Source organism: Pseudozyma flocculosa (genome assembly GCF_000417875.1).
Source record: "Pseudozyma flocculosa PF-1 unplaced genomic scaffold scaffold00013, whole genome shotgun sequence".
Taxonomy (NCBI): domain Eukaryota; kingdom Fungi; phylum Basidiomycota; class Ustilaginomycetes; order Ustilaginales; family Ustilaginaceae; genus Pseudozyma; species Pseudozyma flocculosa.
Window position 1 is genome coordinate 549819 of NW_006920881.1, and position 27041 is coordinate 576859.

The following is a 27041-nucleotide window of genomic DNA, read 5'->3' on the forward strand; positions in this document are numbered from 1 at the left end:
GGCGAGCAGCGAGATATGCATAAGCAGCCAGCACACAGGCAAGGTGGCAGGCCCTCGGCGTGGGCCAGCCCTAGGGCAGGGCAGGGCAGGCCTCGGGCAGGCCAGAGGCAGGGGCAGCTCGGCCTCTTGCCCCGCACTTTTCTTTCTTCTTGCTTGCTTGTGTTGCCACACGAGCCTGCCCGCGCCGTGACCACCGGCAGCGGCAGTTCCCGGTCTCGCCGCCGGTTGTCGCCGCTGTCCGCCCGAGTCTTTGGCTGGCAGGTCTGCAAGCCATTCCGAGTCCTAAAAGCGGGTCTCAAATACCCTGCTCCCTAGCGCTCCTTCCCTCCCCTTCACCACCACCCATTCACCCCACCAACCCCCTCGCTCTTCACGCAACCATGGCCAACCCACTCCGCGCAGCGCTGCCTTCGCTCAGAGCGGCCGCAAAGGCCACGAGGGCCTCGGCCCTGGCCGCCCCCGCGCGCAACTATGCCATCTCGTCGACTGCAATCACCCCCGACGCCGTCTCGGCCAAAGAGTTCCGCATGACCGACTTTGCAAAGTTCAACTGGGAGGACCCGCTCAACCTCTCGTCGCAGCTCTCGGAAGAGGAGCTCGCCATCAGCCAGACAGCCCACGACTTTTGCCAGGAGACGCTGCAGCCAAAGGTCACCGAGATGTACCGCACAGAGAGTGAGTAGCCGTCGCCTCTCCTTCTCTCGTGTCTTTAGCGCAAAGATGCCTGCAGACAGCAAGCCCTCCGACTGACCTCGTTCCTCTGCATCCTTCACTCCGTGCTCCTCTGCCGCCAGGCTGGGACCCTACCATCCTCCCCTCGCTCGGCTCCCTCGGCCTGCTGGGCTCGACCATCGAGGGCTACGGGTGCGCCGGCGTCAACTCGGTCTGCTACGGCCTCATCGCGCGCGAGGTCGAGCGTGTGGACAGCGGCTACCGCTCCATCATGTCGGTCCAGTCGTCGCTCGTCATGGGCCCCATCAACCAGTTCGGCACAGAGGCGCAGAAGGAAAAGTACCTGCCGCGCCTCGCAAAGGGCGAGCTGGTCGGCTGCTTTGGCCTCACGGAGCCAAACCACGGCTCCGACCCCAGCGGCATGGAGACCACCGCCACCGACACCGGCGACGGCCACGTCGTCCTCAACGGCAGCAAGACCTGGATCAGCAACTCGCCCCACGCGTGAGTCCCGGCGCCGCCCTGGCCTGTCCCGATGCTACGCTTCCTGGGTCGATCGCCCTTGGCCCCTGGCTGACCACCGCCTCGTCCCCTTCCATACACACCCTCGGCCCTCTTCGCACTACAACACAGCGACGTCTTTGTCATCTGGGCCAAGTGCAAGTGGGACAACAAGGTGCGCGGCTTTGTGCTCGAAAAGGGCACAAAGGGCCTCTCTGCGCCCGCCATCAAGAACAAGCTGATGCTGCGCGCCTCGGTGACGGGCTCCATCTTCCTCGAGGACGTGCGCGTCAAGATGGACGATGCGCTGCTCCCGCACGCCCGGCCGGGGCTGGGCGCGCCGTTCGAGTGCCTCAACTCGGCGCGCTACGGCATCGGCTGGGGCGCCATGGGCGCGCTCGAGGCGTGCATCGCCGAGGCGCGCCAGTACGCGCTGGACCGCAAGCAGTTTAAGCGGCCGCTGGCGTCGTTCCAGCTGATCCAGCGCAAGTTGGCCGACGCGGCGTCCGAGGCCGCGCTGGGCCTGGGCGCATCGCTGCAGCTGGGCCGCATGAAGGACAGCGGCAACTGGAGCCCCGAGATGGTGTCGCTCGTCAAGCGCAACAACTGCGGCAAGGCGCTCAACCACTCGCGCATCCTCATGGAAATCTTTGGCGGAAACGCCGCCAGCGACGAGTACCACATCGGCCGCCATGCCCAGAACCTGCACGTCGTCAGCACCTACGAGGGCACCGCCGACGTCCATGCCCTCATCCTCGGCAAGGGCATCACGGGCATCCAGGCGTTTGCCTGAGGGGGGCCAAGCGCGAAGCTCGCAGCGTCGAGCGGGAGCGGAGCGGAGCGAGATGGTACCGGCACGTGTTGATTAGCAACGGGACCGACCCGTGTCGCTTGTAGATAGCGCGTAGACGGAATGAAGGAGCGACTGCGTGATCACGGATCCACCTTTGGATTGCCGCTGTACTTGTTGGTGTTGATGAGGGTCATGATCAGGCCGGGGATGGTGCCGATCGAGTTGACAATGGCGAGTCCGTAGGTGACGTTGTCCGTCGTCATGCCGCCGCGGCCCTTGTCCGATTCCTTCCGCTCCTGGCCCCTGGCGTCGTCGTCGTCCTTGTCCTTGCGGTGCTTGAACTTCTTTCGAGCCCTGTTGAGCGCCGTTGCGTCGAGTTTATCGCTCTGTGTCGACGAGGCTGACGACGACGACGACGAAGAGGAGGACGGGGAGAGGTGGAGCGGTGTCGAGGGCGGCGTGTGGAACTCGTCCTCTACCATTTTCGACGTCGTCGTCGTCGTAGGAGACGAGGGCGGGCGGAGGGGGAGGTGCTCTACCATCGCGTCTACGACCTCGCGCCCCGTTCTGATGGCAGCATCCTCGATCGGAACGACGTCGACGATGGATCTCCGGATCACTCCACCGTTTGCAGCTCGTACACGTCGACAGATTGCCGCATCCGCCGCGACGAGCATCGACGGATCGGGCCGCGTCGAAAAAAAGCAGTACACTTCTCCCTGCCGCAACGGTGTCGACTCCGACCCCGTGGTTGTGGTGATGTTGGAAGGGCGAGGACGATGTGCTGCCTCGTTCCTTTTGAGGGACTTGTACGACTGCGCACCGTGTGGAAGAGGGGGCAGAGCAGGGTGTTGAGGTTTTCAGCGTGGTTGCGCATCCAAGCGAGGGAAATGGGGCCAAGGTGCACGACGTACGATCCATGACCAGCCTACGTTTCCGAGCGTGGCTAGTATAGCCATCCCCAGACCGATCTTGGCCTGGATCGTAGAAGCGAAGATGCGGGGGCGGGAGCGTCAGGACCCAATTCTCCCTCATGTCTCCCTGTCCAAGGCCGAGGACAGCCGGGGGGAGTACACACCTTTAGGCCTCGCTTGACCTCTCTTCTCGACGTTGCTGCTCCAACCAAGGAAGAAGAGGCGCGCCGCGCGGGGAGAGGTGCTGATCCGACGGCGGTGCAGAGATCGAGCACGATGACGAGGAGCACGACGAGGTGGAAGGCTCGCATCTTTGTTGGCGTACGGTCGGTAGGTTGATGCGAGAGTTAGCCAGGGAATGCAAGGGCGAGAGCGACGAGAACTGATCAAGTGGCGGTTTATCTATATCCCCCTCGCTCCTGCCGTCGAATCCGGAACACAAGGCTGTGCCAGTGCCGTCCACCGAGGTTGCGCGGCACCTTGTCGGTCACGGCGTCAAATGAAGCCCATGTCACCCCTTCGTCCCCGACTTGGCCCGGAATGAAGCAACAACGTGCGCACGCGTACACATTGACGACACCCCGAAGCCCCCTGATCCGTTATCGATCCTCGATCTGATACCGTACGTGGGCGGTGCTGATCTGATAGCGTTCTGCGTCAAGAGGTGGACCGCATGGCGACACATGCCTCGCCCCGGAACGACGCCGACACCATCGCGGTCGGGCGGCACGGAGAGGACAAGGGGCGTCGACGAGATGGTATTGCGTATGAACAGGCAGGCGAATGTGGAAAGGGAGGGCAAGGAGAGGGCGGAAGGCGTGACGACGTCCGATCAATCTGTCCAATGTACGTCGCCCTTTGATGAACGTTCGGCGATGAGCTTGCGGCGGTGATAGAGCATGCGCTGCGCCTTGTACCTTCTGACAAAGGTGACGTCCTGGAGCGGCGTGCGAAGAAAGGGTGGGGCGAGATGCAGCGTTGCACTGGTAAGCTATGAGGGACCAGGGGGAGGTCACGGAGAGACGCCGGGCGGCCGGGGGTGGACTCACATCAAGGACCTGTTCGACCGACTGGTTGGCGCTGCTGGCGTCGTCTCCGACGGGGTACGGCAGACCTTCGACGTAGGCGTTGGCCAGTTGCTCGGACCGATCGTTAAGTTTTGTCGCCGACTGGGCGAGGTGGAAGTGCAGCGAGGAGGGCGAGAAGCGCTGCGGGATGGCGAGAAAGAGGGGGGAAGGAGAACGGTGAAGAACCGGCAATCAGTATCTGATAAGGCACAGCGCAGTGCTGTGCGGCGCGGCAGGTTATCGGGGCTGGCGGGGCTGGCGGGGCTGGCGGGGCTGGCGGGGCTGGCGGGGCCGGCGGGGCCGACAGAGGAGACACACCTTGTACAACTCGTTCATCTCGGCCTCGAGCTGGGGCCACTGTGCCTGAAGGGCTGTAGCGCGGTCAAACAGCTGCTGCGTCTCTGCCCGGAGTGCCTCTAGCGGCTGCTGCAATGCGGTGTTTTGTCCTGTGGGGCGGAAGATGGCGTCAGGCCCTAGGGTCAGTCTGGGTCAAGCCGGCGCTGGGGCAATGGGCCGCTGACGATGCGCACTGGCTTTGTCCTCGTTCTGCCGCAAGAGCTGTGCATGCTGGTGGTAGAGCTGCCTGACCTGAGGCAGGGAGTGGAAGAAGGCCTCAAAGTAGGCCTGGTCGCGTTGGAGCTGCGAGGGGTCGGTGGGGTTGGACGTTTCGCCGAGGAGGGACTCGATGTCGTTGCGCGATAGCGTTGCGGTCGACGGGTGTGCTGCCGTCAGTGGCGTTGGTATGGAGGGTGTGCCTGTGGCGGCCATGGTGTAGCGAGGGGTCCGAAGGGGGATGGGGTGATGGTGGTGCGAAGGAAGAATCGAGCTTAGCTGCTGGCTCTGTTGGACAGGCGAGTCGGGGGCGCGTGGTCAGTGCACCGCCTCGAGGTGCGTCGGGGATGTGGAGAAGGCGACCGGCCCGGCGACAAGGGCAAGCCGGGTTGGCTCTCCTGGCCCCACGACCTCTATCTTTCCTCCTCAACCACCACCACCGCCGCCAGCCCTCGTTCCCTTGCTTGCCGTTGCCCCACGGTATCGCAGCCATGCCGCTATCGTCCCTCGCCTCATCGCTGCGCAGCATCCTCTTTGCACCGCCACCGCCGCACCAGCATCCTCCCTCGGCCTCGTCGTTGTCGTCGCCGGCATCGAGCACCACCCTCCCCATTCCACCCGCAGCACTCGCATCCCTCACCTTGCGCTCCAGGCACGCGCTCGAACGCCTCTACGCCTACCGCGCACCCCACAACTCGGAATCCTGCCCGCACGCCATCCCCGCATTTCGCAGGGCCGCCGTCCTCCTCGGCCTCTTTGCCGGCCGCAACGGCGAGCTCTACGTCATCCTCAGCAAGCGCAGCTCCCGCCTTCGCAGCCACTCTGGCGACACCGCCCTGCCTGGAGGCAGGTTCGAGCATACCGACAAGGACCTAGAGTACACTGCGGTGAGAAGCGCCGCGCCAACCTGCCTTTTCCCCACCGTCCTTCGATACTGACCCTTTGCCCTCCTCTGCCCCTTTGCCACCCGATCAGCGGAGAGAGGCCTTTGAAGAGGTGAGCGAGCCACGAGGGGGCTCTCGTCCGACCTCCATCTGCTCCTGTCGACTGACCCACATTGCCCTCCTTCGCCCGCCCCGCAGACTGGCCTGCCCATCGACCCGTCTTCGTCCATCCTCTTGTGCGAGCTGCCTCCCTTCCTCTCGGCAAACGAGCTGGTCGTCACGCCCTTTGTCGTCCTGCTGACAGATCACAGCGTGCAGGTGAGCCAGGCCCAGCGTCCTGTCGCACCTGTCCTCATTCGGACTATGCACGAGGAACGTCGACTGACGACCCCTAACACCCACCCCCTTCACCCTCCTGCGGACCGCACAGCCTCACCTGAATCCGAGCGAAGTCGACTCGCTCTTCTCGCTGCCCCTCGTTTCCTTCCTCTACCACACGCCGCCCCTATCACTGCGTCCCTCGCTCCGCCTCTCGCCGACACCGACCGAAGCCGCGCTGAGCGAGATGCCGGCCAACGAGGTCTCGGCGCCGAGCGACTGGCACACGTGTCGAGACATTCTCTGGCTCGGCGGCCATCGGATACGCAGGCACACCTTCTGGGACGAGCGGAACCCGATCCGAGGATTGACGAGGTGCGTGCCCAGCTCCTCTGCCTCAGCGGGCGTGTTGCAGTACAAAGGCTGAGTCCCGCCGTTGCCTTGCGCCTCTCTCTCTCCCCCTGTCCCACAGCGACATTCTCATCCTCGCCGCCTCGATAGCGTATGCCTCCGAACCGCAGTTCTCAAACGTCGCCCCGGCCCAACCGACACAGGCGGACCTGATTCGGCTCTCGTTCACCGGCCCCTTAGCGCTGAGGCGGTACCGCGTCAAGCCACGCATGCAGTTCCTCCGTCCCCCCGACTCGTTTTCCTTTACCGGAACCACGACCGCAAAAGAGACGGGCGCGGCCGAACAAGACGCGAAAGGAGAGGCGGCGGCGGCATCGGCATCGGCATCGGCATCGTCGCGCGGAGAAGAACTGCAACAGCCGCTCGACGATCGTGGCGACTTCAAGATTGCCCCGCCCCTCGACAAGCAGCGCGCGAGCGGAGCCAAGGACCAGGACAAGGACAAGGACGAGGACAAGGCCAAGGCCAAGTTGTAGAATCCTCCACGATCTTAGATTGCTAGCAGAAGAGGGAAGCAGTGCCTTGGTACTCGGGTCGCGCTACCGTCGGGCCAGGTCGAGGGTGGCCACGAGCTCGACCTCCAACTCGCCCACCTCGTCGAGCACATCCTGCGCCTGCACGCGGACAATGGCGTCGGTATCGCGCGCCCGGCTGAATCCGACGACCGTCTTTGTACGCTCCACCAGGTCGAGCGGGAAGAGCAGAGCGGCGTCGCCCGCACCACCTCCGGCTCCGTCTCGCGCCGCCCCACCGCCGTCGCCGCCACCGATCCGTCCCGAGAGGCTCGGAAGCACGCCGCCGCCTGGAAGCCGGAGCCTGTCCATCTTCGGCCCGTCCCCCTCCGCTTGCGCTTGGCCGTGCTGCTGGACCCGCTCGACGAGTTGGTGCTTGCTCGCCCGTACCATGGTGACGACCAGGAGCAGCGCGGCACGACGCAGCGACGACACCTTGCTGTCCGTCGTCGTCGCCTCGTCGTACCCTGCTCCGCCCTTGCCCTTGCTCTTCGTCCCCTTGCCTCGTCCTCCCTCGCCTTCGTCCTCGTCCTCGCCCTCGTCCTCGTCCGAAACGTCCTGGACGATGCCGCCGACCTTCATCCTCACCTTGTCCCTCTCCGTCGTCGGCCTCTGCACCGTCTCGATGGCGACGAGATCGAGGCAGGTCTCGACCATCTGCCTCGCCAGTCCGCTCGAGGACAGGACGAGGGGTACGGCCTCGACGGTGGTGCCGAGGATCGAGATCATGGAGCTCCTCAACGTCGTCGGCGTGTTTTTGTCGCGCAGCTTGGCAAGGAGCGGGGGCACGAGGACGTCGACGTGCGGACCGAGCGCCTCGTCGCACCTCTGCACGACCTGAAGTAGCGCCTCGCCGACGCGCAGCCGCTTGTCGACCTCGCGCCGCGACGGCGGGACCGAGGCGAGCGCCTCGCGGCCCAAGTAGAGAGAGACGAGGCGGCGGATGGTCTCGCGGCCGCCACCGACGCCCATGGCAGAGAGACCCTGGACGGCGTTGAGGTAGAGGTAGCTCTCCTCGTCCTGCACCGCCTCGAGAAAGATGTCGAGGATGGCAGGTAGCAGCGCCGGGTCGAGGTGCTCGCGCATCCCCTTGTCGGCGGGCGACGACGAGACCAGCTGTCGCAGCAGCACCAGCCCGTGCGCGCGCACCGGCAGGATGGGGTCTTGTAGCAGCCTCAGCGCTTCCTGGTACGTCTCCTGCGTCGCGGCGTACCCGCGAGCGCGCGATGAGAGCGGGCTGCTCGCCTTGTCGTCGGCCGGGTCCGGTCGAGGTCCCAGCGCTGCGTTGCGACGCGCCGTCAGGACGAGCCGCGCCTCCTTGCTCAGCGACCGGATCTCGTCGTTGCCGCTGTCGAGGTGCGGATCCAGCTTGGATGCAATCACCAGCAGCATCGGCGTCGTCTCGGTCGACAGACTCGCGTTGCCTGCGCGGAAAAGTGACATGAAGCAGCAGGATTGGGGTGTCCGGTGCAGGTCAGCGATGTGGTCAACGAGGTCCCGCAGCGTGCCCCTGCCGTCGTGCAGCGCAGCCCGACTCACCTTCGAGCAGCGAGAGGAGCAGCGTCAACGAAGTGATCACCAGCTCCTCGTCGTCCTCTGCGTCCTCGTCGTCGTCGCCATCCTCGACAGAACGGTCCCTCGCGGCGCCAGCCATCTGCTCGTCCTGCGACAAGCCCTCGCTCGCACTCTTTATGTCGAAAAGGCCACCCTTCGACGGGCCCGATGCCTTCGACGCCGAGATGAACGGCATCTCATCCTCGCCCTCCTTCTCTGGCTGTCCGCTCTCTCGCCGCGTCTCGAGCCGGCGCTCTTTGGGCGACGACAGCGAAAAATTGATAAAGTTGAGCGTGATCGCCACCTCTCCCTCGAGCAGCTCCGAGCCGAACGCCTCAAAGAGCTGCAGGATGAGCTGGAGGTAGAGGATGGACCTCGTCTCGAGCGTCGGCCCGACGGACGCGTCGCCCGTCGCCTTGGCGGGGGCGATGCCGGACTTGCGCTCCAGCCTCTGTCCCATGTGGGCGTCGAGGATGCGCGGGAGCAACGACTTGGCCATGTCCTTGCGCTTCGTGCCTTGCAACAGGTCGACGACCGCCTTGGGATCGGGCTTCAGGTGGAGCGACGATGCGAGGCCGGCGGGCAGTTTCGGCAGGTCGGCGGCGTCGCTGCCGGTGCCATTCGAGCCCGAGATTGCTTGGGCCAGGTCGGAGAGCGACATGGCACCAAACAGGCCGGAGGGATCGGCGGCAGGCTCTGGTGGTCTGTGGCGAGGAATAAGGGGCGCCAAAGTTGATGGTGTCAACAAAGTGTAGGCTGCGCGACGGCAAGGATGCAGTCGAACCGACTCACTGTCCGCATCGGATAGCGACGCCGTCGTCGGCCGATGCCCAGTACAGCGCCCTCCCTGTTTGCTCGTCATCAGAGGCAAGACCCACGGCGACGTCACTGCCGATGCCCCGCTCGGCTTTTCGGATCGCGACCGCCATCGTCCGAGCGCCTTCCTGGGCATCGACCAGCCGCGTCCAGGCGCGCAGCAGGCCGTCGACCTGCCTCTGCATCACCTGCAGCTGATCGTCGTCGCCGACCTGCCTGACCTTTGAACGGGCGCTGCGCCCGGCAGCCGTCTTCAGGAAGCAGTGCAGGCTCAGCAGCTGCGGCAGCACGGGCCCCAGCAGACTGTCGAAGAAGACCGGCGAGGGCTCGGCAAAGAGCAGCAGGGAAGATAGCACCGTGATTGCCCTCGCTACGACAGCAGCCGGCACCACGGTCACATCTTCGTCTGCCCCAGGACTCGCCATCGAAGGGCGCAGGTGGACGTAGACGCGGGCCTCGAGCGCCTTGGTGAAGTCGTCGGCGTGCCTCTCCGAGATCCTCGTCAGCGCAAAGGCCGCGGCGCGCATGTGGGTGGGCGAGGGCGCGGTCACCGTCGTCTCGGGGTCCGGGTCGATGATGTCGAACAGGCGCGGCAGAATCATCGCCAAGTAGCTCTGCGGCAGCAAAGCGCGGGAGAGGGACTCTGAGTTCAGCCGCTGGCATCCCGACCATGCAGGAGAGAGCTCCGGGCTCCGGCCGCTCACAGAAGTGTCGAGGCCCTGAGGGGCAGTGCCAAGCAGCTTGGCGAGATGCTCGTACTTTTGAAGCGTGTCTGTCATTGCGACGAGCGGGGCGGTCGAGGTGAGCTGGAGCCCGAGCTTTCGACAATGATAGGGGCCTCGACGACTCACTCTTTGCTCCTCCGTCTGCGGCAGACGGACCCTCCTCGGCATCGACTCCTCCGAGCGTGGCGATGAGGACCGCTCGGACGCCGTCTGGCCTAAGAAGCTGCGCCGACAACAGGCGAGAGGCCGACGCGCGGACAAAGACGGGCAGGCCGACCGGAGCGAGCGCAGGCGGCGCGGACAGGACCGACGAGAGTGTCGAGATGGCTGACGCCGTGGAGAGGCTGCGGGAAGCGAAATCAAGACAAGGCGAAAGTCAGCACTCGCAAGCTCCACGCCAGCGCCCAGAGAATGACCGGCAGCGCTCACAACTTGAGCAGCAAAGAGAGCTGACTGGCGGCCTCTTGCTGGGCCGGGTCTGCGCGAGCGGCCCCCGGACCCATGGCCGTCCGGAGCAGCGCGGCAGTGAGCTCTACGGTGTTGGTCTGCAGCAGCAAGTTGGAGATGTCGGTGCTGGCATCGAAGCCGATCGCCGTCGGTGCCGAGGGCGGTGGCGTGGCCTCGCTGGATACGAGCATCGAGGTCCATCTGGTCACGATCTGGATCAACTGCCGCCGTGCCGCGGCGAAGCGTTCCAGCTTGGCCCTCTTTGCAGCCTCATCCTCGTCGTCTGCGATCTCCTCGAACCTGCTGGACTCGTCGATGGCGTTCCTGCTCCCGGAGGCCGCTGCTGGCCGTCGCGGAAAGAGGTTGGGGGCCAAGTCGGCGAGAGCCTCGTCGTAGGCATGTATCCTTGGCACGAGGGCCCACCTGGCGGCGAGAGAGAGGAGGGTGGCTGCGAGCTTGCGGTCCTTGATGCCGAGGCCGAGGTCTTCCTGACCGGCCGTAGAGGGACGAGGAGCGCACCCAGGGGTGCCGCGTCCGGGCGTCAAGTGCTGCGTAGCCACGCGCGCTGATGGATCGCGCTTCTTGTCCTGCAGGCCGAGGTGGATGTGGGCGAGGAGGGTGAGGGCGGCGTCGCCCGTTGCACGCTGGGCCGACTGTGCATCGTCTGCGGTAGGCAGGTTTGCGATGGCGCCGCTGCTATCCTCGTCAAGGTGGGCCAGTCGCGAGGCGAGTACGACGGCCAAGCTGGCCGCTGTGCTGCTGCAGTGTCCTGCGTCCTTGGATGCTGGGGCGGCCCTCTGGATGCCGAGCTCGTCGTCGCGCTGACCGGCGAGCAGGGCGGCCTGCCTGAGCGACGCTGCGAGGCGCGACGAGGGTCCTCGAGCGTCGAGGGGCGTCGGATGTACCGATGCAGCGCCTGATTGCGACATGGGCACCGAAGCTGAGCTGCAGCGGTCGAGCCAGACGAGGGCGGCCGACAGAGACGAGGTGGCTGTGCTGATCTGGGATGGTCGTGAGAGCAAGCAAGCAAGCGGCGTTACCACCCGTCGAGACCCTCTCTGTCTCTGTCCTTTTCCTTCGGCTTCTTGCCGCTCAGCCGGCGGCGAGGCCGTGTGGAGGAGGCCCCTGCCTGGCGCGCCGACACGGGCCAGCCGTGCACGCATCACGCAGGCACAGCCTCTCGAGCCGGCTCCCTTCCGAGCAGCCACCAGGCCGGGGGATAAAGGCCTGGCCTCCCAAATCGATCCTGCTTCTGGCCCACCATCGTCGCCATCCACGCCCCTCTCCGTGGATACCGCCGGCGCTGCCACTGCTCACCTCTTCGACCTCGCACGCCCATCTGCCCGCCATGGGGTTCAACAAGAAGCTCCTCCTCGCCGGCCTCGCTGCCGGCGTCACCGCCTACATGCTCTACAAGGCGAGCAAGAAGAAGCAGCAGCAACAGCAACACCAGATCCAGGCACCCGCTCCCTACGGCGGCGGTGCTCAGCAGCCGCAGCAAGCATCGGCCTACTCGACCGCTCACAACGCAGGCGGCACCGGCGGCCACAATTCGCACTGGGGCGCAGCCGGGGCCGTGGCGGGGCTCGCGACCGCAGGCGCCGCCTACGCCGCCTACAACCACCATCAGCAGCAGACGTCGCAGCAGCCGTCGCAGCAGCCGTCGCAGCAGCCTGCTTACGGAGCACCACCCACGTCCGCCGCCCCGTCCGGCGAGGTCACCTGGGATATGCTCCGCGACTGGCGTCACATTGCCAACCTCCTCTCCAACTGTGTCATGGACCAGTTCCTCTACCCTTGGTGGACGTTTGACTCCGTCGCCCGCCTCGCTACCCACATCGCCAACACTGGCTCGCTCGTCGCCTGCGCAGACGCGTGGCAGCTGCCCCCCGTGCTGGCCCAGGACCTCGTCAAGCTCGCCCTCTTCGACGTCATGTTCCTCCTCGACGACAGCGCCAGCATGCGCTCCGAGCGAAACGTCCGCCCCGACGCGCTCAAGGGCATCCTCCGCCGCAGCGCCGACGCAGCCGGCCGTTTCGACCAGGACGGCATGGAGTGCGCCTGGATGAACAGCGACGTCCACCAGCGCATCCACACCGCAGACGAGGCGGCACGCCTCACGGACGCGTGCAAGTTCAACGGCAACTCGACCCCCATGGGCTCGGCGCTCGAGTCCAAGATCCTCGGCCCGCACGTCCTCGCCAAGGCGTCGTCGGGTGCCCTCCAGAAGCCCGCCCTGATACTCGTCATCACCGACGGCAGGCCCACCGGATCCGCCGAGCGCGGCGACAAGATTGTCCAGGTGCTCAAGCAGGCCAAGCGCACCCTCGCCGCCACGCGCTACGGCGAGGATGCCGTCAGCTTCCAGATTGCTGCCGTCGGCAACGACCGCGACGCCCAGGAGTGGCTCGACAGCATCGACTCGCACAAGGAAGTGGGCGAGCTGGTCGACGTCTGCTCCGACATCCGCCAGGAGGCCAAGCAGGTCAAGCGCTCCATCAACGTCGAGCTGACCGAAGAGCTCTACTGCCTCAAGATCCTCCTCGGCGGCATCGACGCCAGCTACGACGCCAGCGACGAGGCCGGCCACACGGCCAAGCACCGCGAGCGCAACCGCGCCGCAAAGGAGGCCCGCTTCGGTCAGGAGGCGGCCGCCTTCCGAGCGGCCAAGGACCAGGCGCTCGGCCCGGTGGGCGCGCCCGCCAGTGCGCTGCCCTCTGCTCCTGCTCCGAACGCGTATGGTCAAGCAGGAGGCTATCCTGGCCAGCCGCCGCAGCAGCAGCCCTCGTACCAGCCCTACGGAACTCAGCAGCCCCAGCCTGCGTATGGACAGCCCCCCGCTCCCTCGCCGTACGGCGGTGCTGCACCTGGAGGCCAGTACGGCGCCCCTCCGCAGCCCCAGGCCCCGTACGGCCAGCCACCGCAGCCTCAGGCCTCCTATGGCCAACCACCGCAGCACGCCTACGGCCAGCCGCCAGCTGCTGCCCCATACGGCGGCGGCGGCGGCGGCTTCCCCGACCCATCGTCGTACATGCAGACCGCCCCGCCGCCCTACGGTGGTTACGGCGATATGAGCCGAGCGGGTGCCGACGCTGGCCCGCCTCAGCCGTGGGGGGGAGCTCAGCCGCAGCCGCCGCAGCAGCCTCCTCAGCAGGGCTTCCCCGCTGGAACCGGGGGCTTCGGCATGCCCACGCCCAACACCAACGCCTCGCCCTACTCGAGCTACCCGCCGTACTGAGCTGCGCGTGCGGCCAGCCGTCGCCGTCTTCACCACATGCCGCTGTATACCTGTACCTCTTCTCCTTTTCGCCCCGTCTGCCTCTGGAATCGCACTGGATACCCCCCGCGGCACAGTCGTCATCTTGACCTGGCTCGTCGGCGAGCAGCAAAAAGGAACAACTGCAGCGCCTCGGATTCCCACGGGGTCCCCCACCGCGATACTGACGAGGCGACAGCGTGCTTGACCCCCCGGGGCGGACGAGATGGGGTACTTTGACGGTTCTCTGGCCGCGGATGGGCGGTCGTCGCGAAGGACTTCCTGACCACCCTCGAGGACGAGTCAGGGTGGGACCGCCGGCTTTCGGAGCGTCGCTTCGGGTCCGAAGGCAGGTCGCACGTGGCGCACCAGGCTTGCTTGCTGGCTCGCTGGCTTTGCTCGCTCGCCGCTGTCCGACCATATGCCGTCAGCCACCCGTCTTTCTTCCCCACGCCCTCTGATCAGGCACTCATCCTTCCGACGGTTGCAGAGCGTCAAGCCACGTTGCTGCTGCGGAAAGCGTGCGTCCGAGTGCTCATCCATGCACGACTTCGACTTTGCGACGAAGAAGCGGGGGGGCGCTGCCCACCGCCCGCTTGTTTTCCACGCTCCCCGTCAGCGGAGGCCGAAACGAAGGCAAGCACGTCGTGGAAAGGGCTTCGACCAGAGCAAGTCAAGGCAAGGCAAGGCACGGCCAGCTAGTCCCTCTCGAAGAGGACGGCGGACGGATGTTTCGGATCTCACCTTTCCGCAACCCCGGCCCGTCTCGCGCTTTCGACTTGGACTTGGGATAGAGTGTAAGCTGGCTGTACGAGGCGGGATGACACGAAGCAAGCAGGCAGGCGGAGGATGAAGTTGGGCCTCGTGGCGTTTTGCCGAGAGAAACACGGCGACGGGGCGGATGACGAGTTGGCCTCTCACTTGCACTGCTCCTCGGCCTGGACCGCTTCCCCCTTCCCCCGACGACCTTGCAATATAATGCCAACTCCGCTATCCAATCTCGTCTTATGATTGCTCACCCACCGAGGCAAGGCGGGGTACCGAAGAAGCAAGCCCCGTTTGAGCTCTTCTCAAGGTATGTGCCTGATCTTTGTACTTATGATCCCGCTCGAGATGCAGGGACGAGCTCATAGATTGCCTTCCGGCATTCCCCTGCCTCTGTCGACCGAGCTGGGTCGTGTCGTGACATCCACGGAGGCTGCGAGGCCAGGCCGGGGATAAGAATAACAACGACGACGATGGGGGGTTCTCTCGTCGACCCTGCTGCTGCTGCTGCGCCACGAATACCGGTAGCATGCGACGGACAGGCTCCAGGCATGCATGGAGCCGGTTGACCGGTAGACGCACGCATACCGGAGTGAGCCGCTCGAGCCCCGCGCCACCCCGCTTTCCTTTCAGCTTGCACAGCGTGCGCAGCATTCTGTTGATGGTCGCCTGCAGCGTCCTTTGTCTTCGCCTCACCCGCGTCGCCCTTCTTAGCATCACAAAGGCGATAGGACACTGGTGGCACCCTGTCGAAGTCCAAGGCTGGCGGCGATTCCAATGAGGTGCACGCGAAACTGGGACGAGACGGGCTTCGGGATCCCGTCATCCTCGACTGAGCCGTACACCATCCGGAGGACACCGAGGGGCCCGGTTAAGTAAGCCCAAGGCTTGCGTGTACGCTCGTACGGCATTTGAAAGGCCGGCAAGGCGAGGCGAGGGCACGGCAGGGGCTTGCGACACTCGGAGAGCGTTGCGAGAGCGAGCTCGTTCGTTCGCCGCTGCGGCGTCAGACGTACGAGGCTGTCCTTGGTCACCAGGCAACGGCGCCGACGAGGTCGACGGCCTATGCCATGTATGTAGGCTCTCGCGCTCTTTGGCCGTTCAGCCCTGGCTTGCGACCCGGGCAAGACCGGGACAGCCTCCAGAGCCGCGCCCTCCAACTTGCCGATACGCACCCATCGGTACCGTAGCTACCGGTACGTTAGACACGACACGGTGGCACCCACCATTGCAGCCGTAGCGCGGGCGCACTCGTCCTAGGTACGGCAGTACAGTAAGTACATAGGAACGTATCGGTCTCGCTTCTACGGCTGATCCATCTGCGGGAGGGGGGCCAGCAAGGCGAAGGCGAAGGCGGAAGCCGGTGCCCCCGGGACTTTGACGCCTCGTCACATGAATGCGCTCCCATTGTTGTTTGTGGCGAAGCGAGATGCCGTAGAACACGGCCCTCGCACCTTCGTGTCCACAGAGACCGTAGACCAAAGCAAGAGCACAACGGCGTCTCTCAGATGTCCGAATGGCTCCTCTGTCCCGGCGTTTTGTTCAGAGGTCGGCCAAACGGCTCTCGCTTGGCTTGCTAGGTCATGGAAAGCGACACAATCTAAGACTCAACTCAAGGGCCGAACCAGCCCGGCCATCTTTGTCGCCGCGATGCCCCAGGGTGGCCTGTCTTGGCCTGCCAGCGCGCTGGGCTGCCAGTCGACCAATCGCCGTCGTGGTTCCGGCTGCGGCATAGGTAGCAACCATATGATGGGATCCGCCTCGTTCGGATTCCGAACGACTTGGACGCCTGTCGGTCTCATGAAGCACGAGCTGGCTGGATGTTCAAGCGAGTATGAGAAACCCGAACGGCCGAGGTCAGGCCTGGCCGACCGGCCAATGAGGAGCCGACGTTGGCCATCGGGAAAACGTGACTGACAGGTTGCGAGCTCGTGTTGACAGCCAGGCAAGCAGGCAAGCTGGGCCGTGGCCAATGGTGAGCGGTCGACGCCACCGCCATCCGACGTCGTGGAGTTCGACGGACGACGGCGGTAGTGGCCGGGAGCGGCAGACGAGACAGCATGTGGTCCCGCCTCGCCTCGCCTCGCTTCGCCACCTGACGCCCTTCGCCACCCGGTGGCACGCTTGGGTTCTGTACCACAGTTTGGACGGCGGTCGGTCGCCACCACGTCGCACCGCTTCCCCTCGGCAAGATACGACCGAGATCGCTTGGCGCTCACGAGCACAATGTCTTTGCGACGTTACACACACGCGCAAGCTGGAGCAAGGCGAAAGCCTCGCGCAAAAGGATCGATCATACATGCTCACCGGGCGGGGCAGGTGTCGTATGTATCATTCCGATCACAAAGCGGCTTCAACAGGCCTGGCCGGGCGGGCTGGTCCGCTGACGTCGCCGGAACGGAAGGGGCCTGCTCGTACGGATCGAGCGGCGGCTGCGTTGGACGGCGGGCCAAGCGCGCCGACGCCGTGGACCCCAGGGGGCAAGTCAAGTCTGGCGCCGTCCCGCGGATCAAATCAGATCCCATCGAATCTTGAATCAAAGAGATGGACCCGCAATGGCAGGGGCCCGCCCACAGAGACGACAGGAGCGAGCCGTCGACTCGAGGTGATCGCGACGGCGACGATGACGACGACGGCGACGACGATGATCAGAGCCGGCTGCGTGCAAAGGCGGGCGCGGGCATCCCAAGGTAGAGATGAGATTTATCTTGCCTGCCTGCCACGCCTCTCTCCCTCGACACACCTACCGGTGCTCCCTTGGCATGACTGTACGGATGTAACTTGGCTAGCACACGAGGGGCGCAGATTCGCTCAAGGTGGGAGCGATGGCGTAGACGGATGGGAGAGGCCGCACCATGTCCTGGCCATCGCGATTCCAGCCGAAGCCGCGCGCTCGATGTGCGCTAAACTGGCTGCACGAGGTTGCAGGAGAGAAGGGTGCGCGTTAGGAGGCGAGGCGGGGGCGATGGCTCAACCACCCGCATGAGCGGGCCCACCTGCCCTACTCTAGCCCTGCCAGCACCGACCGCAGGCAGGCAGGCAGGCAGGCAGGCAGGCAGGCGCATCATCTTCACCCGATCGACCGAGGACCAACCGCGGCGACGGGCGACGACAGACGACGACGACGACGGCAGCGACCACCGACCGACGTCTCGGCGTCCTTGCCGCTAGCGCTGCCTTTCCATGCTCTCTTTCTTCACAGATCTCTCTCTTTGGCGGCCGGCGCGCTTGGTCAGACGCCACCGAGTCGCGGCCCTGGTCGACCCAACGGCGCGGAGGGGCAGGCGGGAGGGCGGGCGAGACTCGGCCCGTGGCTGCGGTGGTGGACCAGTCAAGCAAGGTGGCTTTATGCCGATGACGTTTACAGGGCGTGGCCAAGGTTGGGCGGTAGCGCGAGGGCTTGAAACCACGGGCAGGTCCAATTCAAGAGGGTGCGTCAAGCCGTCTTTGCTCTGGCGGCTACACGCGCGGCCCGAAATACAAATCCCAGCCAAGCTGTGCATGGCCACGCATGAAACACTAGTGACAACAAAAATAATGACGGCAAGACAAGCCAGCACAGGCGGGCCAGGTCTGGCTGGCTGGCGCAGCCTGGCGCTGCTGCCGAGTGTAGCGGCGTCACGGCCTAATGGCTTGCCTGAGGCCAGACGGCCCCTCCCGCGCCTGGCCTCTCCTCTCAGTAGTCTGGCAAGTGGCTTGCCCGCCCCCTGCCTGCTGCCTGCTGCCTCGCCCCCTCTCGCTCTCCCTCTCGCTCGCGCCCTTGCCCATTCGCCATCGGCTTGCTGCAACCATCAGCCCTCGCTCCCCCTTTCCTCCCCTTGATCGCCACCCGACGCTTCGCCGCTCGTCGTCACCCGCACCTCCTTTCCCATCCGACGTCCTATCCGTCCTCGGTGCTCGACAGCTTGCTTGACGCCGTCCATCTCCACAACCCAAGCCACTCCTACCTGCTCTCCTTTGCCCTACCCACCGACCCGCCCGCCAGCGATCTCGACGTGCTTGCGCCAATCGACATCCGCCTCGATCCTCATCGCCGTCACGACCACCTCCTCCAAGACGACCGACGCGCGCGTACTTGCCACTACCGTGCTGCGCCGCACGTCATCTTTGCTGTCCCCACTGTCGACGACGCTGCTGCTGCTGCCGCCGCCTTTCGCCCAGACACGACCTGCACCATCGAGATCCTGCACACCCTCTCCTGCGCCTCTTGGTCCCGCCCAATCGTCGACGGGCGATAAAGCACCACTCGGCAGGGTACCTTCGACTCTCCGGCCGGTCCTTGCATCGCCAGCCGACAACAGCTCAAAGGCTCAAGTCTGGCGAGCACCTCCCGCGGGTCATAGTGCCTGCCGCTTCCGCGCTTCGCCCTCGCTTCATCTCCGGATCTCTCATTGTTGAGGGGCGGCCCTACAGCCCGGTTCTGCTCCCTTGACGATTTCAACGCCGCCGCCGCTATTCCTGCCTTGAGCACCAGCGGCTCTATTGGTGGTCGCGCCGTTGGCTTTCGACCTCTCCCACAACCCATCGTCAACCCGCACAGAGACCTTGCCGCACCACCCTCGTCTACAGCGATGTACGCCACCGCCACGCTGCATCGATCGTTTCTTCTCTGACACGCCCCGTTCGAGAGCCAGTCAGAAACCCGAGCTGCCCCATTCCCAACGCAACCAGCAGCTACATCCCCATCTTGCCAGTCTCGGTTCTCCCATCGCTCAAATCTCGCATCGATATACCCAGTCGCATTGCCCGACACGACAAGAAGCGCCCGTTCCTGCCCTCGCATCGGACGATAAGCGTCCCACCTCCGATCTCCGTTTCCGGTAATCGATCTACGAGCACCCTGTCGCCCGCTCCGTCAAGATCGACTTGTGAGTAGCATTCGCGCTGCGTGAAGCTACCGTAGAGACCCGTCCGCGGATAGGACGCTGATTCGACTGGGGGCCTCTTCTTGCTCCGACTAGAACCTTTGCAGCGCAGACCCAACCGAGTCCGCAGACATGCCGAGCAGCCTCGGCAGCCAGGACTCGCACCTCTCCGGCTCCGACCTGGTCCCATCCCTCTCCAAGACAGACTCTTCCAGATCGTCTCAGTCGACGCCGTCGACTTCTGCCGAGTGGACGTTCGAGGACGCGGCATATTCGGATCGCAAGCCGTCTATCCAAACTGCCAACCTCGGCGACGGCTACGTGGGCGCCGAGTCAGATACCAGCGGCATCGTTCGACCCGAGCCACTGCGAGCATTCCGTTCCGATTTGGCCGTGGCCGACCGGATCGCCGCTGGTGACGTCGAGCGACACAGCATGGCCGCTGTTGGCCGCAGCGCACCGGGCATTCCCGAGCCAGCGAGCAGACTCCGCACCGAGCACCCCTCTCAGCATCAGCAGCATCTCCACCATCCGCAGTCGTATCCGCTGAGGCATCAGCGCGTCGAGCAGCCCAACTCCGACATGGAGGGACACCACCAGGCGGCCAACTACGCGTCGCTCGCGGCGATCGCGGGCACCCTCCCACCGTCGGGGCTGCCGACGCACGGCGTTCCCGTCGCCGACGAGGCTGAAGAGGGATGGTCGTCGCTCAACGACCCGGCCTACGCCGGCGCCGTGCGCTTGCTCACCGAAAACCTCCTCTCCGCCGAGTCCGCACCGCGGCTGTCGACGTCCTCGATGGACAGCACGGTGACCAGCGAGCTCCACACGCCGGATAATTATCACCAGCCTTGGAACATGATCGAGGCCGGCTTCAAGGCCGAAAACGCCAAAGGCGGCCAGTCGCTGCCCATCGACGCGTCTGTCGACGGCGGCCTGCAGATCGGCGGCCTGGATCGACCGATCAAGGCGGGCGGCGATGCCTCTTTGTCGCCGGCGGGTGCCGAGAGGAGCAACACGCTCAAGCGACCCACGCAGTTGTCGAGGCTGTCATCGAACGCCACCAACGTCACTCTGAAGCCGTCTCCGCCGGCGTCATCGTCTTCATCTTCTCCTGCGGCCAACATGTCGACGACATCGGCAGATGCCGCCCAAGTCCCGGACGTAGCCCGCATGTGCGTCAGCCAAGACGCAGCCTCCCGTCGCTCCGGGGCCGATGCCGCTCCCGTGGGCCGGCGCTCGCCGGCAGCAGACGCGATGACCCTCGGCGAGCACGAAGCTCGCATGCACGCCGGTACCTCGAGCAGGACAGTCCTTGCCAGCCCGGACTCTTGGCGTTCGCTCCTCCCCGAGCACGACCCCTTCTTTGTGCCAGAGAGTTCCTTTTCGCCGCAGTCTGAGCACCGCTTCAGCTTCTCGAGTAGCCAGGCGCCGCATGCGCCGAACTCCCCTCGACACATCGCCGACGAGGCGGGCTCGTTCCGCGGTCCATCGCTCGACTCGAGCGGCGAGCACACCTTTGCCTCGTCGTTCAATGGCGCTCGGGCCTCGTTCAGCAGCGCCGTGAGCCACCAGTCTGGCTCTTCCTCGCTGAGTGGGCTCACCGCAGACACCGACAGCTGGCGAAGCTTTCTGCCGGATTCGGACCGTTTCTCGTTGCGCAACGCTCCGTCGCCACGGCTCAGCGCCTCTGGCGCGCTTCTCAGCCCGCAGCCGAGCGCGGTGGCACCCGCAGACGGGGGACAGTTGGAGCCGCCCATCATTTTGGACGCCTCCGGTCATCGGGCCGCATTCCTTGCCCTTCGCGGCATCGCCGGCCAGGAGCTCGCGCAGCAGGTCAAGGACTCGTCGTCGCGACGCCATGCGAGCTTCTCTAGCTACGAGCCGCCGAACGCTGCAGGAGCTTCGAGGCCGGCGATGGCATCCACCCGTCGGCCGACGGTGGTCGAGTCACACAACGGCAAGCGGGAGGGCGCGTCGACGACCCACGCGCGGCCCAACATCATTGCGACGAAGCGGGTATCATCGCCCCTGTCACACTCCGAAGGCCACACGCACAAGCTCGCCTGGACCAGCTCGTCGGCTTCGGTCGACTTTGACGACCTTGAAGATCGTGAGAGCTGGCCGACAAGCCGGGGCAGGTGCAAGCAAGGCGCAGCCAGCCGCAACGATGGCCCTGTGCGAAAGAGCCCTGTTTCTGTCGAGCCGACTTCGCCCAGCAGCGTCGCCCTGGACGGGCCTCGCGTCGGCCCGGATGGGGCAGGCGGCCAGGTCGACGAGACATCGAGCAGCGTTCTGCAGGCCACTCCCGACGGACTGGTGGCTACGACGACGACCAAGACGACGCGGACCACGACGGTGACGAAGCTGATCGCGCCGACCGTCGATGTCGAGGGCGCCCAGGGGCCGTCGGATGATGCAAAATCGAACAAGAGCTCGATGGAGCCGCCCGAGTCGCGCAAGGCGGATGCCGTCCCGGACACGACAATGGTGGACTCGAGACGCTCGACGTCGTGCAGCATCTCGGCGCCACTCAGCCCGCCGTCGCTGCCGTTCCTCGACAGCCGGCCCGCTCCCCCCGAGACGGAGCTCATGGTCGAGACTGGGCCGACGCAGTATACGCTCATCACGCACCTGCCCGGCTTCTCGATCGACTGCATCACGCTCGCCACCAAGCAGCACAAGAACCACCGCACCCTGCACCTGGTGGCCGACAAGTTCGATGACGAGGACGGCGGGCACTTTGAGAGGCGGGTGACGTTCCCTGAGGGCGAGTGCGACCTGGTCGGTGTGCGCGCCGAGTTTGATGGGACGACGCTGCGCATCTTTGTGCCGCGCAAGGATGCCCGCGGCCGTGGCTTTAGCTCCGCCAGCAGCGCCACCTTCTAACGCCCGAACCGCCATCGCGCCGCCCGCACAGCAGAGCCTGCGGGTGGCCGACGCCAATCATTGCGCCCGCCTCCCGGTTCCCTGCGCCTGGCGCGAACCAACGGCACCTTCGCAGGACTGCTCCTTCCCGACGCACACTCTTGGGCCTTCTCGCTCGCCCGATCTCGGGCTGCGGGTCTCCACGGGTCCCTCGCCGATCCAATCATACTGCGCAGAACCTTGACTACTCTAGCATGCATACATACCATCTCTCGCCGACTCTACCACAAGAAGCATTGTTTCCTCCATTTCCGACCTCTCGAAGCAGCGGCATCGCCATCTCGCTCACATCTTTGGAAGACTTGCGCTTCTATTGTCGCCGTTGGCACGTCGCTCCAGCTCTTCGAGCCCGTCAGCGAGCTCCGGTGCAGGTGGACGGCGGCTCGCCACTTTTCTTCCTCGTCAGCATGACCTCGGACGACGGCTCGGGCCTGCTGCGATGGTCATTCATCACACTCGCCTCTCGCCCTCGGCGGCCAGCGCGTTCAAGCACAGGCAGGCACGGGCAGCCTCCCGTGACCGTGCCCCTATGGTCTCGAGACGGACCGGGGCAGAAGAACGGACGGGCCGCCGACCTGTGGTGCTTTGAGGCGCGAGCTCGGCCATGCTTGTCTCGCCGCCCGACCAGACGGGCTGGTGGTGGTGGCGCGTGGCTTTTCTTGCGCCTTTGCTCCCCCTGGCCTCCCTCTGCCGTGGTCGTCGACGATCTGATCACGCATCCACGCAGTCCCCTGTACACTACCCTACTACATCCTCGCTCTCCAGCTCGGAATCCGAAGTCGAGCCTACCGCCGCCGATTTCACCTTTCTCTTGTGCTTGCTGCACGGTACGCCATGATCCAGGCAGAGGGTTGTCTCTGTTAGCCTTGGGGGCCGTCGCAGTGATTGCAGGGTCGCTGCCTGACTTGACCTGCCAACTTGGGGCTGCAGCTGCTTACCCTTGCTTGCTTGCTGTCTATCCGCGCGGCTGGCTGCCGATTGATGCAGGCTGACCCCGGGTAATCACATCACTCCGCAGCTTTGACTACATACTGGGCGGCTGGCCCTTGGTTGAGATAGAGCGAGGGGATCTGTTTGGCTTGTCACACGCTCCCTGCCTGGGCGCAGCGCCCTCAGGCCCCGTGTGGAGAGGCCCGAGCAACCAGCGAGCAAGCAAGCACAAGCAAACGCACGCCGGCCAACAACGGGCGAGACCCCAGCGCCGCTTTGGCCACCACCACCGCTACCATCATCACAGCACCACCAACCTCGTTTTCCCGCCCCAGGCGTCTCATTCTTCCAGACCGCTTCCTCCCGTTTGCCTCCTACCCTCGGCCCGGTTCTCTCTGGTCGCGCTTCGAAGGCCACCCCGCAACAGCATCGCCAACCTCGTCTCGACTGGTCGCAACCTTCCAAACACAAACATCAGGCCGACCTCGATCGCAGTCGAGCACCCGGCATCTGTGCAGCGTGGCCACCGAGACGCATCTCCTCTCATCCCCGCAGCAACCCATCTCGCGCGCTGGCGGACGTCGATGGGGTGCCGCTAACGCACCCCGCCATTCCCGGCTCCATCCCTCTGGACCTCGCCTGCGCCCTCTTGGCTCGTCTAGCCACCTCGCGTGCCAGTCCGCAGCCAGAACAGCTACACCTTCTCCTCTCCCAAGCAACGCCACGTAACGTCACGGCCCGCACCGAACCGGACGGAACGTGGCCAACGACCGAGGAGCCTGCGCTAGCTCGCCATCGCCACACACTACCGCTGCCCGGATGACAGCCTGAGTGGAAAGAAACTGCCCTTCCGCAACCCTGCCCGGCCGTCCAGCCTGGATTCTGCTGCACATCCAGCCCCCGGCCGAGCCATGGATCCCTTCGCCACCTATGCACACGTCGCCACCCCGCAGCAGTTCTGGGCCGAGCTCGATGAGCTTCTAGACCAGCCGTCGGCAGCTACGGGCACCGTCGCCCTTTCGGAAGACCAGAAGAGGGACCACGCCGCTGCCGTCCTGCAGAGCTTCCTCGCCCTCTGCGACCACTGCTGGGACCAGAACCTCAGCAGCGCCTACAACCAAGACTACGCCATCCAGCGCCTCTTTGATTCTGCCGTCCTTCGCGACGATGCCGACGCCCCTTCGCCCTCCGCATCGCTGCCCATGCGCCACTACCTCGTCGAAAAGGCGGTCAAGATCGTTCAGACCGCCACCTCGATTCCCGTCATCCTCCTCTCCTACGAGATCGTCCTGCAGTACGGCGAGAGCTATCCGGAGACGTACAAGGTGCTCCAGGCCTCGGCAACCTCGGTGTCGTTTGCCGGCATCCGTGCCTTTCTGCACCGCCTCGTCCATCAGATCTGGGCCGGCTCCTACGCCGCTCAGGCCGAAGCCAAGATCGGCCCCTCGCACGACGATGGCCCCGTCGGCTGGCCCGGCGCAGATTGGAGCGATGAGCGCGACGGCGATGGACGGCCGCAGCCGCAGCTCTCTACCGCGGTGATGAGGGGTAAGGTCGGTCCAGCAGCCTCTACGTCGGCATCAAAGCTGCTCGCCCAGCAGATCAGCCTGCGCGACAAGGCTGTCCAGATGCTCTACGAGGTCTGCCGGGTGCAGAAGCTCGAGCCGTCGCACCTCAAGGCGTTCGACGAGCGCTTCATCCACCACCTCTTTGACCTCGTCGAAGACACTCGGCTCCACCACGACGAGCGCTTCAACTACCAGCTGATCAAACTCATCGCGTCGATCAACGAGCAGTACATGGTCTCGGGCATCGCCATCGCCGCCGCTGCCGTCGCCCCTCTCTCGGGTCCCGGCCCAAATGCCGCTGCCGACGCGGGTGGTGGATCTGCGCCGCCGACGGGGATGCGGCCAGTCAACCTGGTCATCGACGTCCTCAAGTCGCGGCTCAACGCCTCCAAGACGTTTGGCGAGAACCTCATCTTCATGCTCAACCGCGCCTCGAGCTCGAACAAGGAAGACCTCTGCATGCAGCTGCTGGTGCTCAAGCTCCTCTACCTCCTCTTTACCACAAAGGAGACGGCGTGCTACTTTTACACCAACGACCTCAAGGTGCTCGTCGACATCTTTATCCGCGAGCTGGCCGACCTGCCCGACGAGAGCGAGTCGCTGAGGCACACCTACCTCCGTGTCCTCCATCCGCTCCTGACCAACACCCAGCTCTGCACCTACCCATACAAGCGCCCGCAGATCCGCAGGCTGCTCGTCGGCCTCATCTCGCACGGCCACTTCAAGGATGTCAGCGCCACGACGCGGCGGCTGGTCGAGAGGTGCCTGAGGGCAGAGTGGTGCGTCGAGCTCGACAACCTCGATGGCACATCGAGCATCGCCACCGTGGCGCCCATCGGCGGCGGCGAGACAAAGGAGAAGAAGATGGAGACCGGCGTCACGACCGAGGGCCTGCCCATGCTGAGCACCAAGATCGAGGCCACAAAGGCGGACGACGCCACCGCAGTCAAGATTGCCCACGCCCGCGACGAGTCGGAGCCGCAGCTGCCTCGTGACAGCAGCTCTGTGACTTCTCCGGTCTCGCCAGAGGATCCCAATCCTCCCGCCAGCAGCGCGCGGTCGGCCTCGCTGGCAGTGCCAGGGCAGATCCGGTCGCGCAGCAAGCGCGTCCTGTCCCTCTCGCATCCCAAGCCGAGCCTGGACTCGACCGACGATGCAGGAATGCAGCGGCTCCATCCCGAGGCATCGCGCCGGGTCGTGTCGGCCAAATCAGCGCCGCCGACGCCGCCTCGCATCGACTCCCCAGATTTCGCGGGCGATGACGACGACGGTTCCGAAGCCATGTCGGCCTCGTCGTCGTGGCACGCTCACATGGCCGACGTGCCTTCGAGGGGAGGAAAGCGGACGCTGTCGTCCTCGTCGTCCAACCCTGCCGCTGGCGACACGGCCCCGTCGACGCACCATCCCTACCTGCATCATTCCAGCGTTGAGACCATCGGCCACCCTCCCCGCATCGGATCGCCGCTCTCTTCGGACGCGACGTCCGAGCTCCTCCGAGCCAGTTTGGGACAGCGGATGGATGAGGACGCGGGGTCTGTGCCGCTCACGCATGCAGCCCATGCGGATGCAAGGTCGTCGATCGGCCGCGGACTGCCCAGCCTGCACATCCGAACGGCGTCCAACGGCGATCGGGAAGGCTCGGACCTCACGGTACGCAACGGCGAGTCGTTGGCCAGCAGCAACGCGAGAAGGCGGACGGATTCACGCAGCTCGTCAATGGAGCAGTCGGATGGGTCTCAGAGTCACACGGGCTCTCCCCACCTTGCCAGTTCTCCAGCCTCGCTAGGACCGCCGCAGCGACGGCGGCCGCCAGAGCCGCCTTCCTCGAGCGGTGCGGCGACGGATCAACAGGCCCGGCGAGCGCTGCAGCCGTCTTCGTCCGATCCGAGCGCCATGGTCGGCCGCGCTGCCTCACCGGCGCTAGGCGCGGCGTCGGGCCGGGGTCACCATAGCTACGAGCCCCAGCGCGCAAGCTCAGACGGCCTCGACGAGCATGACGGTGCGGCGAGCCGCTTCCTGTCGCCGCCGCACGAGGCCACGTTAATGTCTTCGACCTCGTCGTCGGCCAGCTCGGCATCGACGCAGCACCAGCATCGCCGTCGACCGCCGCCACCACCGCCGGACCGTGCGATGAAACCGGGCGTCCGCTCGTTTACCGCCACGCCAAGTCGCAACGGCACGCCGGACAGCGTGTCGTCGTCGTCGCAGGCCGATTATGGCCGATCCAGGGAGGGAGAGACGGGCGACGAGAGGCGCGACTACCCCACGCCAGCGCAGCGGGAGCGCGTACAGCACCTGCGCGTCGCCACTGAGCCTGGTCCGTCGTCGCGCGGCGGAGCGAGGCTGGGTCGGGAGGAGGAGGCGGACCTCGACGATGAACTGCTCCAGGAGCGGCACAATCAGCTCGTCCGACAGATGGCGGCCGCGCGTATAGCCTAGCCTGACCTCGTCCGGCGGCGGGGCAGGACGCCGTGTCGAGAAACGCAGATCATTTTTTAAGTCGCTACCGGTCCATCCGACCGCGGATCGACACCGCATCACCCTGCCTGCCGGCAGATGGCAT

At 65.4% G+C, this 27041-nt stretch overlaps 8 protein-coding genes across 8 annotated transcripts; 5 read left to right on the forward strand and 3 right to left on the reverse strand.

Moving 5' to 3' along the window:
* Nucleotides 1-380: 380 nt before the first annotated feature.
* On the forward strand, nt 381-1966 carry PFL1_04182 (uncharacterized protein; the record flags this gene model as incomplete). The annotated part of the gene is made up of 3 exons (XM_007881706.1): nt 381-675; nt 795-1176; nt 1306-1966. 3 exons carry the CDS (start codon nt 381-383, stop codon nt 1964-1966), a joined length of 1338 nt encoding a protein of 445 aa, XP_007879897.1.
* A 140-nt stretch (nt 1967-2106) lies between these two features.
* PFL1_04183 (uncharacterized protein) lies at nt 2107-2448 on the reverse strand (the record flags this gene model as incomplete). The annotated part of the gene is made up of 1 exon (XM_007881707.1): nt 2107-2448. One exon carries the CDS (start codon nt 2446-2448, stop codon nt 2107-2109), a length of 342 nt encoding a protein of 113 aa, XP_007879898.1.
* A 1264-nt stretch (nt 2449-3712) lies between these two features.
* Nucleotides 3713-4715, reverse strand: PFL1_04184 (uncharacterized protein; the record flags this gene model as incomplete). The annotated part of the gene is made up of 4 exons (XM_007881708.1): nt 3713-3817; nt 3930-4088; nt 4266-4393; nt 4478-4715. 4 exons carry the CDS (start codon nt 4713-4715, stop codon nt 3713-3715), a joined length of 630 nt encoding a protein of 209 aa, XP_007879899.1.
* Nucleotides 4716-4990: 275 nt separating this feature from the next.
* On the forward strand, nt 4991-6588 carry PFL1_04185 (uncharacterized protein; the record flags this gene model as incomplete). Its single annotated transcript, XM_007881709.1, has 5 exons — nt 4991-5386; nt 5475-5495; nt 5582-5701; nt 5814-6076; nt 6174-6588. 5 exons carry the CDS (start codon nt 4991-4993, stop codon nt 6586-6588), a joined length of 1215 nt encoding a protein of 404 aa, XP_007879900.1.
* Nucleotides 6589-6651: 63 nt separating this feature from the next.
* PFL1_04186 (uncharacterized protein) lies at nt 6652-11095 on the reverse strand (the record flags this gene model as incomplete). Its single annotated transcript, XM_007881710.1, has 6 exons — nt 6652-8048; nt 8164-8882; nt 8971-9608; nt 9699-9766; nt 9846-10063; nt 10149-11095. The coding sequence occupies 6 exons, from the start codon at nt 11093-11095 to the stop codon at nt 6652-6654; spliced, it is 3987 nt and encodes a 1328-aa protein (XP_007879901.1).
* Nucleotides 11096-11514: 419 nt separating this feature from the next.
* On the forward strand, nt 11515-13404 carry PFL1_06877 (uncharacterized protein; the record flags this gene model as incomplete). The annotated part of the gene is made up of 1 exon (XM_007881801.1): nt 11515-13404. The coding sequence occupies one exon, from the start codon at nt 11515-11517 to the stop codon at nt 13402-13404; it is 1890 nt and encodes a 629-aa protein (XP_007879992.1).
* Nucleotides 13405-19184: 5780 nt separating this feature from the next.
* PFL1_04188 (uncharacterized protein) lies at nt 19185-21941 on the forward strand (the record flags this gene model as incomplete). Its single annotated transcript, XM_007881711.1, has 1 exon — nt 19185-21941. The coding sequence occupies one exon, from the start codon at nt 19185-19187 to the stop codon at nt 21939-21941; it is 2757 nt and encodes a 918-aa protein (XP_007879902.1).
* A 1880-nt stretch (nt 21942-23821) lies between these two features.
* Nucleotides 23822-26917, forward strand: PFL1_04189 (uncharacterized protein; the record flags this gene model as incomplete). The annotated part of the gene is made up of 1 exon (XM_007881712.1): nt 23822-26917. One exon carries the CDS (start codon nt 23822-23824, stop codon nt 26915-26917), a length of 3096 nt encoding a protein of 1031 aa, XP_007879903.1.
* Nucleotides 26918-27041: the final 124 nt, after the last annotated feature.